This window comes from Haliotis rubra, unplaced genomic scaffold, assembly GCF_003918875.1.
Source record: "Haliotis rubra isolate DU_JTF1 unplaced genomic scaffold, ASM391887v1 Scf194, whole genome shotgun sequence".
NCBI classification, from domain to species: Eukaryota; Metazoa; Mollusca; class Gastropoda; order Lepetellida; family Haliotidae; genus Haliotis; species Haliotis rubra.
In genome coordinates, this window is record NW_025765936.1 from 686,228 (window position 1) to 707,145 (window position 20,918).

General features: G+C 40.6%; 1 protein-coding gene across 6 annotated transcripts; it reads left to right on the forward strand.

Moving 5' to 3' along the window:
• The first annotated feature begins 576 nt into the window (after window positions 1–576).
• On the forward strand, window positions 577–19,550 carry LOC124274767 (phosphatidylethanolamine N-methyltransferase-like). 6 transcript variants are annotated; one of them, XR_006898021.1, is made up of 8 exons: window positions 941–1,113; window positions 4,127–4,219; window positions 7,187–7,302; window positions 10,741–10,886; window positions 12,611–12,722; window positions 17,872–17,946; window positions 18,451–18,852; window positions 19,126–19,550. XR_006898021.1 is itself a non-coding variant. In XM_046710138.1 (7 exons), the coding sequence occupies exons 2-7, from the start codon at window positions 4,127–4,129 to the stop codon at window positions 18,494–18,496; spliced, it is 588 nt and encodes a 195-aa protein (XP_046566094.1). In that variant the 5' UTR covers window positions 577–653; the 3' UTR covers window positions 18,497–19,550. The 6 variants fall into 6 exon arrangements, 3 of the variants coding, with proteins under 3 accessions (XP_046566094.1, XP_046566093.1, XP_046566095.1); XR_006898020.1 differs by having other exon boundaries at window positions 18,451–18,791; window positions 18,853–19,549; XR_006898022.1 differs by having other exon boundaries at window positions 18,451–18,761; window positions 18,853–19,549.
• The last annotated feature ends 1,368 nt before the right edge of the window (window positions 19,551–20,918 follow it).

Sequence of the window (20,918 nt, forward strand, 5' to 3'; positions counted from 1 at the left end):
ATACGTTTGACAGTGGGAGGGATGCGGCTACGATAAAGCTTTTGAACTGCGCGCCTGATTATGCCCCTATCAAAACTGTCACTCACTTTCTTTCTACCTCTCCGCTCTTTTGAGACGGTCCCTTCACTACCTTTCGTGGTCTGTTTATTGATGATGCCTGAGACTTGACTCACAGATACCCATGTTGACAGCACGTGAGTGATGATGTGACAAGCATGGATGTTATAGTTTTTTTCAATAGACGCATCATAAACTTAGAAAATGTTTTCATTTCAGTAGGTTTCTCCTGTAAAATAACCCATTTATGTCATTTAGGTACTCATCTATAGATAGTGTTTTTATGCTGATATATACAGATGTCCTTCTTTTTCAATCGATTATCTACACGATATCTCTCAATATCTATTTTTTTATCAATACTTTAGCTCAACGGCTTCGTAATTCTGTCTCGTGTTTTTTCTTAGCTCTCAACCCGTTGTAGTTATTATGAATAAACTCGTATTCCAGCCATGCAAGGCCTACATTTTAATGCGTTTCCACTTTTTATTCAACCGCTAATTACCATAACAGTATGGCCGACAAATGGTAGGAAGTAGGCGGGGTCTCTATGTTTCAGGTCATTTAAGTAATAAAATGAGTCGTTTTTAGAAGAGGTAAGTGTTTCGTTTGGAAGATGAATGAAAGTTTTATCAATCCATGCACATGTATTAGTCGATGGGTTGATTTTCCATCCTCGTTATGTCCTAAATCCGTTGTGCCTCTCTGCCTAGCGAAGTGCGACAAAGAACTTAAATTGGATTCGCCGGCTAGATGTCGCGCACACCTTGGTATAGTGCAAAGTCGTCTTGTTAGATCTATATGCTGGACTAAACCCGTTGTAGCGCGAAATGTTTACCTTCGCAACACTTCCGGGTCGGAAATTCCGGAGCGCCACCTGGCGGATTAGTGCGTCGGCGTTTGCCATTTGTACGCTATCAGCAGACGATGGACTGTTGCGAAGATGTTGATAAACCAACGGTCCAATGACGGTGTTGGCAGTTTATCATGAATTATCACATGAATCAGAGGCAAACTAAGGGATGTTGTGAAGATACCATGTTGGATTTAAGCAAGGTTGTTAGAATTTTGAAAACGAAGGCATGCCGATTGCCGTACAACGGTACAAGTCACATGGTTTATCAGTTAGCATGTAGACTACTAGTTTACGTGTTATGAATATTTCAGTCAGTCCAGTATAGGCGATATGTGCGTTGTATTGTTGAAACTCTGTAGGTTGATTTCACTAACTTTTTCGAGGTTGTCACTGATGATCATATGTTGGATATCTTGTCGGTCTTTCCTCTTGATTTCTACGACGTAGTTACCTGCATGTATCCAACGTAAGGCAGTAAAGTTTACACCCTCGATACATCTCGACTGTCATTGGAAAATATTTATTCGTTGCAGAATGATGCACTTGTATAATCGAAACATAAACATGTGTGAAAGGTATGTGTGTACCAGATATATTTGACTTCTGCTTAATGCTTTCTGGAAGGTTAGGGACCGTTCAGTTATGGCTGTGGAGGGGTGGGGGGTATGATTTTAAGGGGAGTCACCCCTTGTTCTGGGGAGGTAGGGAGGTCATCAATTTTGTTCACATGTACTTGGGGGAGTCACCAATTTTGAACATTTAATATTAAATAAATATATGCTTAAAGGTCACATGCAACCAAAAATCAAACATAATTAAAACACAATTATCACTTATTCATGATATATAATATACATTGCTGATTATGAAAAAACATATAAATAAACTTATAAGCGTACAATCGCGAAATCAAAAGTGCAATATTTTGTACTTGGGTTTACTTCCCAAGAAACGAAGCAGCCGGGATACCGAACCCAGTCACAGCGGGTGGGTATGCACTCAAGTGTAACGGCTGATTCATTTGCAGATGCCCTCATGGCTCATTGTGTGTGTATATATAGAGATGTTGGATTTTGTAAATACATGCTCATTTTTTGTGTATAACATTTTGCAATCAACAGACTTCATAACATGTCATGTGTACAAGTATCACACCTGCCTGTCTGTGTAATTACATAATGTGACAGAGACCGAACTCGGGCCATAAATCAATGCATTTTCTTTATGGTGTATAGCCTGATAGGTGTTAAGTTCAAATTGCATGTGGTCAGTGATTGAAGTTGTGTATTGCATATTGTCATTAGCAGACAGGCAGGCAGACACATAGGTGTCAATAAAACAGACATTGAGTTTTGTCTGTGACAACGACATATCTGTATCACAGTTAGAAATCCTGTCAACGCTAAATAATGACATTGCTTTTAAGTATCGAACTTAGAAAGTGACTCGGTAAGAAGAATGTGTGGTGAAATAGACAAATGAAATTATATCAACAGTTAAATCGGTAATCTACTGTTATAACATATAAAAGCTCGCGCCTGTGAAATATCAACAAAACATTAGAAAAATAGCTCACACCAAAGCATTCACCGGACAACCCGCTTCCAAGCTGCGCGAACTTATTTCACTGCGCATGTGCTATGAGCGCAGCCCAGTGCAGCGCAGCCCAGCTGTTGAAACCACTTTTCCCCCAAGCGCTGGGGGAAAATTAGTGAATCGTTTGAACTCTGATTTCGCGCGGTGTTTTTCATCGCGTTATATTTCAACTTTATAAGTTGAATTTGCATTTTTGATGATTTGTTTCGGTAAGTCCATACCTAAAGGTATCAGAATCTGCAAAGTTGTGTTTTACGTTGCATGTGACCTTTAAAAATTGGGAAATTGATTTTGTACATGGCATGAGGGGGTAGTTAAGATACATAGCGTTCACTGACATGAACGCTATGCAGCACCTCCATAGGCCTAGCTAAAATACATAGCATTCACTGACATGAACGCTATGTATCTTAGCTAGGTTGGGGGGGTGTCAATCAGTTTGTACATGCTTCTCCATATAAGGCCTAAAAAAAAAAAGCTTGTGGTTCCGATTTCCCGACCGACCCTAAATATTCCCGCCGAGCCTAACTATTTTACTCACCACATAATAAATTAAATTTATTTTCTGACACATGACTCATGATGAGTAATGTAAAAATATTTTGCAAAAAACCAAACAACCCTACCTACCTACCCTAGTTCTGAAATGTAGGAAATCGGAACCATAACATTTATTTTTTTTTGGCCTAAATTATCATCATTCCCCCTAGCCTTTAATTATGAACGGTCCCTTAAAGTCCCTGAACATACCATCTAAATACTATTTATTTAATAACAACACTGCGAAGATTAGGAAAAGGATTCGTCTTTGTTAGCCCAGTGTTCCAGACTGGCATATAAGTACAAACTCAGCCAGAATTTTAACCATCACATGCTACCAAGTATACGATGGGGCGACTTCATGCCCTGCTAACCTATCATTTCATAAAAGACAACTGACATGATCAAGTCGTCATCAGTTGGTTGATGCGTTTCTCTTTGTTGTTCTACACTGTACTCGGCAATATTCCAGCTATACGGTGGCGGTTTGTAATTAATCTAGTCTGGACCAGACAGTCCAGTGATCAACATCATGAGCATCGATCTATGCATATGGGATACAATGACATGTGTCAACCAAGTCAGGGGGCCTGACCACCCAATCCTGTCAGTCGCCTCTTACAACAAGCATGGGTTGCTGAAGACCAATTCTAATCCAGATCTTCACGGGTTTGGTGCGTTTTCTTGTATCCAAATTCAGTGATAATCATGGTGTTATGTTTGCTGGAAAAGTGCTGAGTGTCGCGATAAGCAACAAACAAACATGACGTCTGTCCCTGGATTGTCTTGTTTGGACGTAATTGTTTTCGGTCCTTTGTGCTCCCTCCATCCAAGCTACCAACCTACTTCGTCACTCGCTCACTCTGCGTGTGGTGGGATAGCCTAGTGGTTAAAGCATTCGCTGGTCATGCTGAAGACCTGGGTTCGATTCCCAACATGGGTACAATGCGTGAAGCCCATATCTGGTTTCCCCTGCCATGATATTGCTGGCATATTGCTAAAAGTGGCGTAAAACCATACTCACTCACTCGCTCACTCTGCCTTCAGGATAGATTTATGATGATGCTGTTGTTTCAGATGGCGATTCCTGACTTGGCCATTACATGGACAGACTTTAACGTTTGGTTTGGACTCGCTGCATTGTGGTTAACTCCTTTCACCTGGAATGTTGTAAGTACACAATTTATCCCACCTTACACGTCATGGATATATACTCAAGGAACTTAGTTAAGCAACCAATGCATTATAACAGTGATATGAACAGAAACGTATCAGAACTTTCATACATCTTAGTGGGGCGGTTGGGTAGCCTAATGGTTAAAGCGTTGGCTCGTCACGCCGAAGACCCGGGTTCGAATCCCCACATGGGCACAATGCGTGAAGCCCATTTCTGGTGTTCCCTGCCGTGATGTTGCTGGAATATTGCTAAAAGTGGCGTAAAACCAAACTCAGTCAGTCAGTCATACTTCTTAGTTCTAGACATAAAACGAAGCAACCTTCGGGCTTCATAAATCACACTCTTGTCGTAAGAGGCGACGAACGGGATTGGGTGGTCAGGCTCGCTGACTTGGTTGACACATATCATCGTATCCACATTACGTAGATCGATGCTCATGATGTCCATCACTGGATTGTCTGGTCCAGACTCGATTATTTACAGACCATCATCATATAACTGGAATATTGCTGAGTGCAGCACTAAGCAACAGTCAGACCCTTATGAAGTCGTAAATGTTATAAAATATCACTTCATGTGAAAAGCTATCTGAAAACTATGGTACCAGGAACATATTTCAACTGTAAGATTTTATGTATGACTGACTGACTGACTGAGTTTAGTTTTACGCCGCTTTTAGCAATATTCCAGCAATATCACGGCAGGGGATACCGGAAATGGGCTTAACACATTGTGCCCATGTGGGGAATCGAACCCGGGTCTTCGGCGTGACGAGCCAACGCTTTAACCACTAGGCTACCCCACCGCCCCATTTTTATGTATGACATTGGGAAAGAATTGAATTTAGTCCATATTTTGATAGAGGCATGAGCAAACCTTCTGTGATGTTTTATGATGTCTGTTGGGCCAGTGATTTTCTGTAAAATCGTTGTACAAGGATCAAAGACATTCAGATACTAAGAGATGTTTTGATGGGAAGTAAATAGACCTGTGAGGTAATGATTAATATCACCATAACAGTTTGTTACAATTTAACAAAATGTTTATTGCCAAAGAACAAACCCCACCTGTGAATGTAGCGGCCATAAAATCTCCGAGTTCCATGGTGGGATTCGAACCACGGACCTTCGGATCCCAAGTCCGGAAGCCTTGTCTACATGACCAAAGAGGTTACTGACTGACTGACTGAGTTTGGTTTTACGCCACTTTTAGCAATATTCCAGCTACATCACGGCGGGGGACACCAGAAATGGGCTTCACACATTGTACCCATGTGGGGATTCGAACCCGGGTCTTCGACGTGACGAGCCAACGCTTTAACCACTAGGCTACCCCACCGCCCCCTAAAGAGGTTAACCCCATCAGCAAGCTGACAGGATGTCATCTGTGGGATGACTCCACACCCTGCTACATGACGACATATTCTTCCATGTTTATTGACTGTCTTGATTATAGACTGCTGTAATTATGGTAATGCAGCAGGGAATAAATAGTACTGAGTGCCACATTATAAGACCAAAAGTGAACTTTAAAGTTTTACAACAATTGTATTGTCCATTATCAACAAAAAAAACTTACTTCACATTCCAAAATGAAAATTTGTATCACACTTTTTTTGCCAATGCCTATTAACTGTAAACCCAAAGATTGCTGTTCTGACCAACAATTACGGAGTCTGTTTGACCTTTTGTATGCATGTCTGAAAAGACTATGCTATCAGGGGTGGAAATAACCCATTGCAAGACGTCCGAGTCCGTTTTCTCTCGGGCAAGCAAATTTGTATATCACACTGTACCAGTGTCCAGTTGACTTTCCAATGTTAATTATGGTGTTTATTTAAAAAATCAGCAAGAAAACGGTCGGTATAGTGGGAAAATTATCAGGGCAAGTGACTTTACATCTGCCACTGTACCGGAGTACACTATCAATTTTAAAGTTATTTCCACCCCTGGCTATGTAAAAATTATGATTACAGAACATTAACAATGATGAAAGTCATGGAGCTTTTTATTATGACTTCAATGCTTTTAACAAACAAAATAGGGATCCCTACATGCATGATAAAACAATAACCCAGAAAAGCCTCAAGAACCCCTTGACCCTATTTTAAATTTATTTTATTTAAATTAAAATTATACTAACTAGAATGAGGAAGGTTTTTTTTGTGAAAATCAGATCAATTTCAAATACATTTTATGAGCTAATTTGTGGAGATTCTAAGCCAAAGGTCACAGTGACCTGTACAATTGCTGAATGTGGCATTAAACAGCATTCAAACCCACAATTATGACAGAGTGGGTGAGGTTAGTTTTATGCCACTTTAAGTTTTAGCGATATTCCAAAAATGTCACAGCAAGAACACCAGAAATGGGCTTCACACGTTGTACGTATGGGGAATCGAACCTGGGTCTTCATCATGACAAGGCTACCCCAGTAGTAGTAGCAGTAGTAGTAGTAGAGGTATCAAAACTTGGTCTTCAGCGTAAGGAGCATATGCTTTAACTGCTCTGCTACCCCAGTGCCCCCAACTGTAATATATAGAGAATCTCACCCAAGTGTCCACTGATATCAGTTATATCAACATGAGTTGATAAAGTTACAAATATCCGAGGCTTGCTGAGGATATTTTTACCTTTATCAATGAGTGTTGATGTAATTGATATCAGTAAACACGGTTGGGTGAGATTATATTTGAATTTATCAAAAACCAAGAAATCATTCTTCATTAGTTTTCAATGAAAAATGTACATCTCTCAACACTGTACTACCATTAGACTTGAAGTGCAGCAATGTCATAGCATTGTGATGTCATCAAGTTGATGATGTCATAGCATTGTCAGGGCATTGTACAAAATCTACAGTCAAAACGATATCTCCTTGGAGATATCATATGATCTCACACAAGCGATATCTCCTGTGGAACGCAGTTTTGGATGATAAAAGTGTCTTTACTTTCACAGGTTGCAAGACTTGAATACAGAACACAGTTCCTGACAAAGCTGTTTGGGAACCCCCGACTTGCATGTACAGCCCTGGCCCTGTGTATTATCTCCGCCACTCTCTACAAGAGTTACAGGTTTGTTGCTTGTCCAGTACTCCTGTCCATATTGTTATTAGTGGATTCACAATAATGTCTACATAAATAGCCAACCGCCTCCATGGTGTAGTGGTTAGAGCATCCGCCTGGAGAGCGGAAGGTCGCGGGTTTGATCCCCGACCGCGTCATACCAAAAGACGCTAAAATATGGTACTTGTTGCTTGTGGGTCCCTGCCTGGCTCTCGGCATTAATGGGTACAACAAGGACTGGTCGGCTCGGGGTCAGTATAATGTGTCTGAGTAGGGTATTCATGCTTCACTGCGGGATGGTATCTCAGTGGGCTAGCACTATAAAACCAGCTTCAGTCTGGGCTAGTACAAGCAGCCACAAATACACATACACACGCATGCACGTCGTCATATGAGCTCAATATTCTCAGGCACGACGATAAATCCAATTTCACCTCACCTCACCTACATAAATAGCAAAGACAGATTGCCAGTGTGGCAAATAGTTTCCAAATTTTGCTGGCCAGTCGGGCTAACTATTCCTGAAAGTTATTAGCCCACAAAATAATTCACTAGCCCCAAATTTGAATGTAGAAACTTAGCAAAATATCTAAAACATAGATGAGAATAAGATATTGTCGGCATGACACAGGTTTCATGATTAAACTGCTAATATGATGAACATTTTTATCAGGCCATAATCTTGCATGATTTAAAAGTGTATTATAGCTTAACAAGTTGGAAAGAGTGATATACTTACAAAATGACCCCATGAAAATTGACTAGCCAGTTGGGCAAGTGACTGTGGAGATTTACTGGGCCGACTGGAGTTTTAATAGCCACAGGCTAGCGGGCCAGTGGCTATTTCGCACACTGCAGATTGCACAACAATCTAAGAACATGAATACACAATGCCATTTAGAAAGTGTACAAATGTAACATACAGTCAAATCCCGATGAGTCTCGAATATTATGCATAACTCGAAGTACCTGTCGGTCCCGACCATTCCCTGTTATAGTTGACATCTTTTGATTTCCGGTTACACGAATTCATCTCATAAATACACACGATGACTCGAGAAGGAAATTTGGTCCCATGAGATTCAAACAACAGCAATCTTATATACATAAGCCGAAGTCAGTCATTGAGAAGTTGATTGGTGTAGCAAACTGATCCAATTAACAAACCAGCGGGGCTCACACCTTTCAGCCATTGACGGGTGAGTTCAAAAGGCAGATTAGTGATTTTACGGAAATAACTGTCTGTGTTAATCAGACTGGAACTGATCAGGTGCCCCTATTAGTGATATGGAAATCATTAGATAAACAAATGCTTAGGCGGAGGAGTTAGGACTGGATCATCTTTTTTTCTACCCTCGTAGACATACCTATGTCTCGAATACATTGATAAGTCGAATTTATTACTTGGTCCCCAGCGATTCGACTCATCGGGGATTTGACTGTATTTTATATTTGGGACTACGCTTTCTTAGTAAAGTACAGATTCTAGTACTTTTTTGTTTGGTTAAGTCCCACCCGGGATTTGAACCAACACTCTCAGAGTCAGGCAGCACACAAGGCTGTGGAAGCCGCAGTGGCTGAGTAGGTCACATGGCTGATCAAAGGGCGGTAACTTAATTTGAAGGTAGTTATTTGAATCAAAATGCAACGGAAACACCAAATGTCAATGACACGGCCATCGCAGTGAATGTTGAAACTGAGAGCGAAGACATCGCAGTCATGTTCTGCCCAAACAAAATGGCACGTTTTATATCCGTGTGTTTTGTTCCGTGAAAGTCAAAATAAGTCCACTAATTTAAAATGAAAACAGAATGTCACTGGGATATAAAGTTACAAGTTAATAACTTTAATGATCATCTCATTAAATTAACAGTGTTTGAATTAACAGTTATATAATACAACTGAACAGCTGTAATTTGAATGATAAAAATCATTAAAATTACTGAGTGAATAAATTGTCTCCCTTGTTTTTCCTGACGACCCACCTACAATGGCAAATGTCCCACTAAAGTACTGTCGTAAATGCTCGAAAAATGCTTTTTGACTTATATTTAAAATTCAGAGGTGTTACAGTTACATAAATAACAAATAGCACTTTAAGAAACATCCACCTAATGTAGACCGAGGGAATAAATTTTGAGACATGCCCTAAAATGTGTTTTTACTGATGAAAATACCCAAAAATTAGAAAAATAACGGGTAGTGGGATGTTATTTGATACAAACATTAAATGCCTGTGTTACGTCATCAGCATGCACGGTATCGACAGGTGAAATTGACACCTGAGCACACGCCCGGGGAAGGGGTCATCTCAATAGATCTTCAAAATGTTGAATATGTGTACGTATAGTATACGTATTGGTTATGTAAGGGATCATTTGTGCATTTGTGTATGTGTGTTTGTTTTGAAATAAACATACAAATTACTGTACATTGGAAAGAATCCTATCACTTGTGTTATCTTATCGATTGATTGTAGAAATGTGCATCGTTTTAATAAGTGTTTTGCATGTCAACAGTATATTTCATTGCAAAAATATGGATGTAATTCGGTCAATTTATTCTAGTTGTGAACATTGGCCAAAGATTTAACGAAGTCACTGGTGTAGCTTCTTTAGAATATATATATTCTACTTCTCATAAAGTTTGTAGACTGCCCATCTTATTACTCCCTTGTCAAAGTTGTCAAGGATGGTTTTACGTCCCGGTTTTGCTTTTGAGACGGTCCCTGTCTTGTCTGATTTGTTTACAATATTGTAAACTTGTTGGTAAGACATACCAACAGCTCTACAAGTTCTGTGATAAACCCTTTCTAAACTAATGAAAGGTTTACCTCTGTCTTTTTCAAGCACAAAAAACTTATAAACCTTTGCAACAATTGACTGCAAATAGTTGGCCATAGTGGACGCTGTGATAAAGATGTGCATGCATGACGGGAAACAAATTTATCAAGACTTAACAACATTTATATTAATATTTCTTCAATAAAGAAACGATAATTAAGTAAAATAACACAAACATTCATTATTTATTTGTTAAAGAATAACGTTGATTCATATTTTTACACCGCCTGTTTTATTAGCATAAATGTAAAGACTATTTCAGATTTCTGTTGTTGAACTCTGAACAAATCTTAGTTGTTGTTTTGGTACCATATTCTCTCCTGTAAACTGCCCTTTTAAATGCATGGGAATGTTAAATCGATTGAAATAAAAATTAGGTACACTATAGGCAAGTTGATATATTGACAACATAGTACATTTATCACCTTTATCAAAGTATTAAGGCTAAAAAGCATTTTTCTAGCATTTCCGACAGTACTTTAGTTCATTACCTATGGGCCGGGGGCCCACTTCATCTGAAAAGTAAAATAGACACTGGAGGCTGCATGTAGAACTGGATCCTGTGTCTGTCAGTTAGTTACCAGTAAGATTATTGTCATCCCAGGTTCAAGATGGCAATGGACAGTCAGCCTCGCTGCATTCTGCTCCAAGAGAACTGGATCCTGTGGCTGGGATACTTCCTCATCTACCTGGGTGTGCTGCTGGTTGTCAGTAGTTTCTTAGCTTTAGGATTCTTTGGTACCTACTTGGGTGAGTAGTACTGAGAACACAGGGTACATCCGTTACTATTCTCTTCCACATAGGTGATGCAGGGATTTACCTGGAGTCCTGTATTTGAGGGTCCCTGGGACTCATACTCTTAATTTTCAGGGGTCCTGGATTACAAAATGGGGGTCCCAGACACTTAAATATTAATATTAATACTGTTATTGTATTGTGTATCATGATCATCGCATTGTTACATAAATAAATTGCAAATGATACCATAACCCAGCTAGTAGCAAACTCAGTTATAACTTATTGTTACTTGATTGGAACTTTTACAAAAAGTATTTGGAGTTTGTCTGCGTCCCTGTGGATGCGCTTATAAATTTTGTTGCATCCATTGTCAATTTTTATATGTATAGGACGCAGGAATTCGCGTCCTGTAAATCCCTGGTGATGTAGGATTTGTCCTGTCCCTCTGTCCATCCATCCTGCAGGTTTCAAAGGCAGATCAATATTTCTTTATTGAACCATGCACAGATACATGTTTAGCTATCAGGTACCTTTTGCTCTTTGGGAATTTTATGCATATATTTTCAGTTTCTTTGACGACAAGTATATACTAGGTAGGGTCTGTTTCTCAAAGAAGTTTTTCAAAACCAAACTCTGTACAAAGCTTTATGTGTTTTTCAGTTATTAGTTACAATATATAGATTTAGAGGTCCAAGTCAAAAGGGCCACATGACGAAAGGGCCCCAAAACGGAAAAGTCAAAAGGGCCGCAAGAAAGTCAAAAGGGTCGCAAAACAAAAGAATTTGTCATAATCATGAATGATAAGTGTTTTGTTACTTAGATGAAATAAATAACTATCACATACATCTATTCTTTGTCATCATTTTCTTTCAAATATTGAAAAAATATCTTATTAAAAACTTAACTAGTATTTATAAAGTATACATTGTTGCAACAAGTGCAAAATGCAGCTGCTAGAATCGTAACCCGGACCAAACCATCTGAACATGTCACTCCAGTACTTAAGCAGCTCCACTGGCTACCCATTCAGCACAGAATAATCTTCAAAACTCTCTGCTTTGTTTTCAAGGGTCTAACTGGCCAAGTGCCGCACTACATAACTGAACTGATTCAGCCCTATATCCCCGCGAGAACATTACGATCCAAATCCAAGTCACTGCTCGTGATCCCTCCAGTAGAACTTCCAGCTACAGGAAGAGAACCTTCAAGTATGCTGCCGCAAAGACATGGAACGAACTGCCTGAATGTTTGAAAAACTGTTCAAATCTACATGACTTCAAACGAAGTCTCAAAACTCATCTCTTCAGAATGTCATATCCAGATGACTAGTTTCATCTCAAGTGACTATGTTTTTAATTCTGTGCGCTTTGAGCATTTACTGTGAATGGAAATAGCGCGGTACAAATGGACTATAATAATAATAATATAATGTATAACCTTTTACTATAATACACTTTTTTTATATGGGGCTCTTTTGACTAGGGGTCTGAGGCCCTTTTGACTTTTCGATGCAGCCCTTTTGACTTTTTGATGCAACCCTTTTGACTAGGGGTTTGTGGCCCATTTGACTTTTCCGTTTTTGGGGCCCTTTTGTCATGCGGCCCTTTTGACCTGTTCCCTAGATTTAGTAGTAGCTGTTTAAGATTACCTGCTTTAGGAGAAGATAAATACCCGGTACTCATACTACAGACCAAGGGGAATCCTATTTAACAGTGTTGGATGGTTTATTCTTTCAGGTGATTATTTTGGAATACTCATGGATGAGAAAGTAACGAGCTTCCCTTTCAACCTGGTCGGCAATCCTATGTATGTTGGAAGCACAATCAACTACCTGGGCATGGCTCTCATGTAAGTGTGGGTGTTGTGGTGTTACTTGTACAATCAACTACCTGGGCATGGGTCTCATGTAAGTGTGGGTGTTGTGGTGTTACTTGTACAATCAACTATCTGGGTGTGGCTCTCATGTAAGTGTGGGTGTTGTGGTGTTACTTGTACAATCAACTACCTGGGCATGGGTCTCATGTAAGTGTGGGTGTTGTGGTGTTACTTGTACAATCAACTACCTTGGTGTGGCTCTCATGTAAGTGTGGGTGTTGTGGTGTTACTTGTACAATCAACTACCTTGGTGTGGCTCTCATGTAAGTGTGGGTGTTGTGGTGTTACTTGTACAATCAACTACCTGGGCATGGGTCTCATGTAAGTGTGGGTGTTGTGGTGTTACTTGTACAATCAACTATCTGGGTGTGGCTCTCATGTAAGTGTGGGTGTTGTGGTGTTACCTGTACAATCAACTACCTGGGCATGGCTCTCATGTAAGTGTGGGTGTTGTGGTGTTACTTGTACAATCAACTATCTGGGTGTGGCTCTCATGTAAGTGTGGGTGTTGTGGTGTTACTTGTACAATCAACTATCTGGGTGTGGCTCTCATGTAAGTGTGGGTGTTGTGGTGTTACCTGTACAATCAACTACCTGGGCATGGCTCTCATGTAAGTGTGGGTGTTGTGGTGTTACTTGTACAATCAACTACCTGGGCATGGCTCTCATGTAAGTGTGGGTGTTGTGGTGTTACCTGTACAATCAACTACCTGGGTGTGGCTCTCATGTAAGTGTGGGTGTTGTGGTGTTACTTGTACAATCAACTGGGTGTGGCTCTCATGTAAGTGTGGGTGTTGTGGTGTTACCTGTACAATCAACTGGGTGTGGCTCTCATGTAAGTGTGGGTGTTGTGGTGTTACTTGTACAATCAACTACCTGGGTGTGTCTCTCATGTAAGTGTGGGTGTTGTGGTGTTACTTGTACAATCAACTACCTGGGTGTGTCTCTCATGTAAGTGTGGGTGTTGTGGTGTTACCTGTACAATCAACTACCTGGGTGTGGCTCTCATGTAAGTGTGGGTGTTGTGGTGTTACTTGTACAATCAACTACCTGGGTGTGGCTCTCATGTAAGTGTGGGTGTTGTGGTGTTACTTGTACAATCAACTACCTGGGTGTGGCTCTCATGTAAGTGTGGGTGTTGTGGTGTTACCTGTACAATCAACTACCTGGGTGGCCTCATGTAAGTGTGGGTGTTTTGGTGTTACTTGTACAATCAACTACCTGGGTGTGCTCTCATGTAAGTGTGGGTGTTGTGGTGTTACTTGTACAATCAACTACCTGGGTGTGGCTCTCATGTAAGTGTGGGTGTTGCGGTGTTACTTGTACAATCAACTACCTGGGTATGGCTCTCATGTAAGTGTGGGTGTTGTGGTGTTACTTGTACAATCAACTACCTGGGTGTGGCTCTCATGTAAGTGTGGGTGTTGTGGTGTTACCTGTACAATCAACTATCTGGGTGTGGCTCTCATGTAAGTGTGGGTGTTGTGGTGTTACCTGTACAATCAACTATCTGGGTGTGGCTCTCATGTAAGTGTGGGTGTTGCGTGTTACTTGTACAATCAACTACCTGGGTATGGCCTCATGTAAGTGTGGGTGTTGTGGTGTTACTTGTACAATCAACTACCTGGGTGGCTCTCATGCAAGTGTGGGTGTTGTGGTGTTACCTGTACAATCAACTATCTGCGTGGCTCTCATGTAAGTGTGGGTGTTGTGGCATTACCTGTACAATCAACTACCTGGGTGTGGCTCTCATGTAAGTGTGGGTGTTGTGGCATTACCTGTACAATCAACTACCTGGGTGTGTCTCTCATGTAAGTGTGGGTGTTGTGGTGTTACCTGTACAGTCAGCTACCTAGGTGTGGCTCTCATGTAAGTGTGGGTGTTGTGGTGTTACTTGTACAATCAACTACCTGGGTGTGGCTCTCATGTAAGTGTGGGTGTTGTGGTGTTACCTGTACAATCAACTACCTAGGTGTGGCTCTCATGTAAGTGTGGGTGTTGTGGTGTTACTTGTACAATCAACTACCTGGGTGTGTCTCTCATGTAAGTGTGGGTGTTGTGGTGTTACTTGTACTATCAACTACCTGGGTGTGTCTCTCATGTAAGTGTGGGTGTTGTGGGGTTACCTGTACAATCAACTACCTGGGTGTGGCTCTCATGTAAGTGTGGGTGTTGTGGTGTTACTTGTACAATCAACTACCTGGGTGGCTCATGTAAGTGTGGGTGTTGTGGTGTTACTTGTACAATCAACTACCTGGGTATGGCTCTCATGTAAGTGTGGGTGTTGTGGTGTTACTTGTACAATCAACTACCTGGGTGTGGCTCTCATGTAAGTGTGGGTGTTGTGGCATTACCTGTACAATCAACTACCTGGGTGTGGCTCTCATGTAAGTGTGGGTGTTGTGGTGTTACCTGTACAATCAACTATCTGGGTGTGGCTCTCATGTAAGTGTGGGTGTTGTGGTGTTACTTGTACAATCAACTACCTGGGTATGGCTCTCATGTAAGTGTGGGTGTTGTGGTGTTACTTGTACAATCAACTACCTGGGTGTGGCTCTCATGTAAGTGTGGGTGTTGTGGTGTTACCTGTACAATCAACTATCTGGGTGTGGCTCTCATGTAAGTGTGGGTGTTGTGGCATTACCTGTACAATCAACTACCTGGGTGTGGCTCTCATGTAAGTGTGGGTGTTGTGGCATTACCTGTACAATCAACTACCTGGGTGTGTCTCTCATGTAAGTGTGGGTGTTGTGGTGTTACCTGTACAGTCAGCTACCTAGGTGTGGCTCTCATGTAAGTGTGGGTGTTGTGGTGTTACTTGTACAATCAACTACCTGGGTGTGGCTCTCATGTAAGTGTGGGTGTTGTGGTGTTACCTGTACAATCAACTACCTAGGTGTGGCTCTCATGTAAGTGTGGGTGTTGTGGTGTTACTTCTACAATCAACTATCTGGGTGTGGCTCTCATGTAAGTGTGGGTGTTGTGGTGTTACTTGTACAATCAACTATCTGGGTGTGGCTCTCATGTAAGTGTGGGTGTTGTGGTGTTACTTGTACAATCAACTACCTGGGTGTGGCTCTCATGTAAGTGTGGGTGTTGTGGTGTTACCTGTACAATCAACTACCTGGGTGTGGCCTCATGTAAGTGTGGGTGTTGTGGTGTTACTTGTACAATCAACTACCTGGGTGTGCTCTCATGTAAGTGTGGGTGTTGTGGTGTTACCTGTACAATCAACTATCTGGGTGTGGCTCTCATGTAAGTGTGGGTGTTGTGGTGTTACTTGTACAATCAACTACCTGGGTGTGGCTCTCATGTAAGTGTGGGTGTTGTGGTGTTACTTGTACAATCAACTACCTGGGTGTGGCTCTCATGTAAGTGTGGGTGTTGTGTTACTTGGTACAATCAACTACCTGGGTATGGCTCTCATGTAAGTGTGGGTGTTGTGGTGTTACTTGTACAATCAACTACCTGGGTGTGGCTCTCATGTAAGTGTGGGTGTTGTGGTGTTACCTGTACAATCAACTATCTGGGTGTGGCTCTCATGTAAGTGTGGGTGTTGTGGTGTTACCTGTACAATCAACTATCTGGGTGTGGCTCTCATGTAAGTGTGGGTGTTGTGGTGTTACTTGTACAATCAACTACCTGGGTATGGCTCTCATGTAAGTGTGGGTGTTGTTATGGTGTTACTTGTACAATCAACTACCTGGGTATGGCTCTCATGTAAGTGTGGGTGTTGTGGTGTTACCTGTACAATCAACTATCTGGGTGTGGCTCTCATGTAAGTGTGGGTGTTGTGGCATTACCTGTACAATCAACTATCTGGGTGTGGCTCTCATGTAAGTGTGGGTGTTGTGGCATTACCTGTACAATCAACTACCTGGGTGTGTCTCTCATGTAAGTGTGGGTGTTGTGGCATTACCTGTACAATCAACTACCTGGGTGTGTCTCTCATGTAAGTGTGGGTGTTGTGGTGTTACCTGTACAATCAACTACCTGGGTGTGGCTCTCATGTAAGTGTGGGTGTTGTGGTGTTACCTGTACAATCAACTACCTAGGTGTGGCTCTCATGTAAGTGTGGGTGTTGTGGTGTTACTTGTACAATCAACTACCTGGGTGTGGCTCTCATGTAAGTGTAGGTGTTGTACAATCAACTACCTGGGTATGGCTCTCATGTAAGTGTGGGTGTTGTGGTGTTACTTGTACTATCAACTACCTGGGTGTGTCTCTCATGTAAGTGTGGGTGTTGTGGGGTTACCTGTACAATCAACTACCTGGGTGTGGCTCTCATGTAAGTGTGGGTGTTGTGGTGTTACTTGTACAATCAACTACCTGGGTGTGGCTCTCATGTAAGTGTGGGTGTTGTGGTGTTACTTGTACAATCAACTACCTGGGTATGGCTCTCATGTAAGTGTGGGTGTTGTGGTGTTACTTGTACAATCAACTACCTGGGTGTGTCTCTCATGTAAGTGTGGGTGTTGTGGTGTTACTTGTACAATCAACTACCTGGGTGTGGCTCTCATGTAAGTGTGGGTGTTTTGGTGTTACTTGTACAATCAACTACCTGGGTGTGGCTCTCATGTAAGTGTGGGTGTTGTGGTGTTACTTGTACAATCAGCTATCTTGGTATGGCTCTCATGTAAGTGTGGGTGTTGTGGTGTTACTTGTACAATCAACTATCTGGGTGTGTCTCTCATGTAAGTGTGGGTGTTGTGGTGTTACCTGTACAATGAACTACCTGGGTGTGGCTCTCATGGAAGTGTGGGGGTTGTGGTGTCGCAAGCACAAACAACTACCAGGGCATGGCTCTCATTTATGTGTGGGTGTATGTGTGGTTGGCCCCTTCACAGCATTTCAGCATGCAACCGATATTTTTTCAGATATTGTGTGAAGCTCATGTTTTGCATGTACATTTCAGGTTGTTAGTGCATGGCTGCCTTTTTTTGGACCATAATTTTGGGCCCTTGAATTCAGATGTAGTTATGAATGTTCATGTGATTATTTTCGTTTTTCTAAAACAAGTTGAGAAAGGAAGAAAAAATTATTTAACCCATGCCATGTTAAATTATTTTCTGTGTATTTGTTGATTACTTATTGGTTAATTGTTGTAATGCTTGTGTTTCAGTCGAGCTAGCAGTGCCGGACTGTTTCTGACAGCAGCAGTAGGACTGGCCTACTATGTAGCAATTTTATTTGAGGAGTGAGTACATAACTTAGACAAAAGAACCAGGGTCATGAAATATATTGGACATTGTGTATTGATTGACGGACCATCTACAGGCAGTTTACTCTTAATCATAGGAAAACAAAACTGAAATTATTTATCCTGTATGTCCTGAATAAATGGAGTTGTCTAAAACAGAATTAATATTTTGCTCCATCCCTCCTCCACCCCCACCCCTCCCCTTTCAAAGATAAATTAGATCTCTTAAAATAGTGACAAAAAATGATAATTTATAATTTCATGTTGCTGCAAAGACAGTAAGAATTCCCAATTCAATGCTTTTTCCCAATATGCTAAACAACTGTGGTTGGTCTTGAATTTGACCACCTTCTAAAAGCCATACATGTATTCGCACAGTGCCATAGTAAAATTTTCTCTTGTGTAAGGGTTTAAACGCTATATATTCAAATAAAGTGTATTATAATCGTCCAAAAAATGTTAAAGATCATATAGCTAACCTTTCCTTTTGCTATTTTTCAGACCCTTCACGGAAGAAATTTACAGGAACAGGAAGAAACAGTCATAATCTAAGATGTCATGTGTACAGAAGATCCGTTCCTATGCAACATCTTGGTTTTACATTATTTTTACACAATATTTGTATTGTAGTTCCAGGCTCGAATGCATATTAGTGGTGCATTCTCGGATCCATGTGTCCCGTTTAGGGATGGCTGAGGGGCTGTTTTCACTAATGGGATAGTATCTGATGCAGTTGCAATAGTATTGTGAAGTTATGCAACTAAAAGCAATAGTATTGCAACGTATGCAATTATTGCAATAGTATTGCGAAGGTATACACCCACTGCAATAGTATTGCAAAGGTATGCAACTATAAGCAATAGTATAGTGAAGATATGCAATTATTGCAATAGTATTGCAAAGGTATACAACCACTGCAATAGTATTGCAAAGGTATGCAACTATAAGCAATGGTATAGTGAAGATATGCAATTATTGCAATAGTATTGCAAAGGTATGCAACCACTGCAATAGTATTGCAAAGGTATGCAACTATAAGCAATAGTATAGTGAAGATATGCAATTATTGCAATAGTATTGCGAAGGTATACAACCACTGCAATAGTATTGCAAAGGTATGCAACTATAAGCAATAGTATAGTGAAGATATGCAATTATTGCAATAGTATTGCAAAGGTATGCAACTTTTGCGATACTAAAACAATAGTTATAAACTAAGTTTAAGGCTTGATGATTATCAAATGAATGAACCATAAAGGACAGTGTCAAAGTCGTTTGATCGGCATTCTATAATTTAGTGAGTCAATAATGAAGCATACGACTTTATGGATGACAACTTGTTTATTGCAAAGAGTCCCGTTACGGTGTAGGTTCTTACACTGTTATCAAGCTAAAAGTGTTATCACTGAAATGTATCTCTATCCAATAAACAAGAAGTTATTATCCATAAAGTCGTGTGCTAATGGCTGGTTGGAAATTCAACTGGCTTATTCTGTGGGTTTGTTTATGACTATAGTGCGTTTGGCTCAAAAGCAGACCGATGTATTGCAATCTAACTCGAAAACTTATAAACATAAAATACTCAATGAAACACTGATCATAATGAAAACGTCAGACCAAGTCTGAGAGGTGTTTGCAGAATTTATGTCCTAAAAATAAAAAAGTTGTTTAACAAACTATCATTAAAATATCGAAACAGTTCACTATTTGTTACGAGGGGGGAGTGCAGAGAAAGGGACCGACGGGTGCCGAGAAAAGATGGAGACGGCACAGCACAGGTTAATGAATCAATAACTTTGTCGGCACTTGTGCACGTGCTTCTCTAACACCTGGCTGTCCCTTTCTCTGCACTCCTCCCTCGTAACAAATAGTGAACTGTGTCAATATTTTAATGATAGTTTCTTAAACAACTTTTTAAGTTTTAGGACATAAATTCTGCAAACAAATCACAGAGTTGGTCTGATATTTTGATTATGATCAGCGTTTCATTGAGAATTATATGTTTATTAGTTTTTGAGTTAGATTGCAATTCATCGGTCCGCTTTTGAGCCAAACGCACTATAATTGTGACTGTGTTCAAACTGTAGATCGTTATACATGTACATACTACAGGGCTCCAGATAAGTTTTTAACATCAGGAGTACATACTCCTTATATTTTCAATACAGGAGTACTGGAAACACTTAAGAGTACATTTAGGGTACTGAGTGGAATATAATGGAGTATCAGTAATCTTGTGTTATGTTTCATTTATTGCATCACAACATTGCTAGTCTTGTGTAAACAGGTCACTTAACCATAAAACAATATTTTTTCTGATAAATGCGTCTGTAAATGATTCTAAGACCGTACACCCTTGCTGTGGTGCGTATCTACTACACTTTCTAAAATATTTCCTCCCGTATCGTGCATATTTGTTATCCGTACATACGCCGATACGGCCGTTATCTGGAGCCCTGATACTATCATTAGGTCAGTTCGAGGGAATAGAACTGTAATACATTGCTGCTTCAATCACATTTATAAGTTCACATGTGTAGAATAGTGTGGTTGTATCATCTTCTACGGACACCATCTGGACCCTCAAGGTAACACTGACTTACTGGGTGCTATTCCACAAAGTATTATCACTAAGGTGTTCATGACTCCAATACTTTCGCACAGACTTGAGTTAGTCATAGTGCTAAGATACAAAGGGAGGTAACTTGAATTGGTAAAGTTACCAAAGTGAGACATGGCAAGGGAAACAACTCTAATCAGTAAGGGTGCTAAAGTGGGATTTTGTAATGGAAGTAACTATAATTGGTAAAAGTGCCAAAGAAGGTGAGGTGAGGTGAAATTGGGTTTTACGTCGTGCTTGAGAATATTTCACTCATATGACGACATGCATGTGTATGTGTGTGTATGTGTATGTGCGGCTGCTTGTATTAGCTCAGACTGAAGCTGGTTTTATAGTACTAGCCCACTGA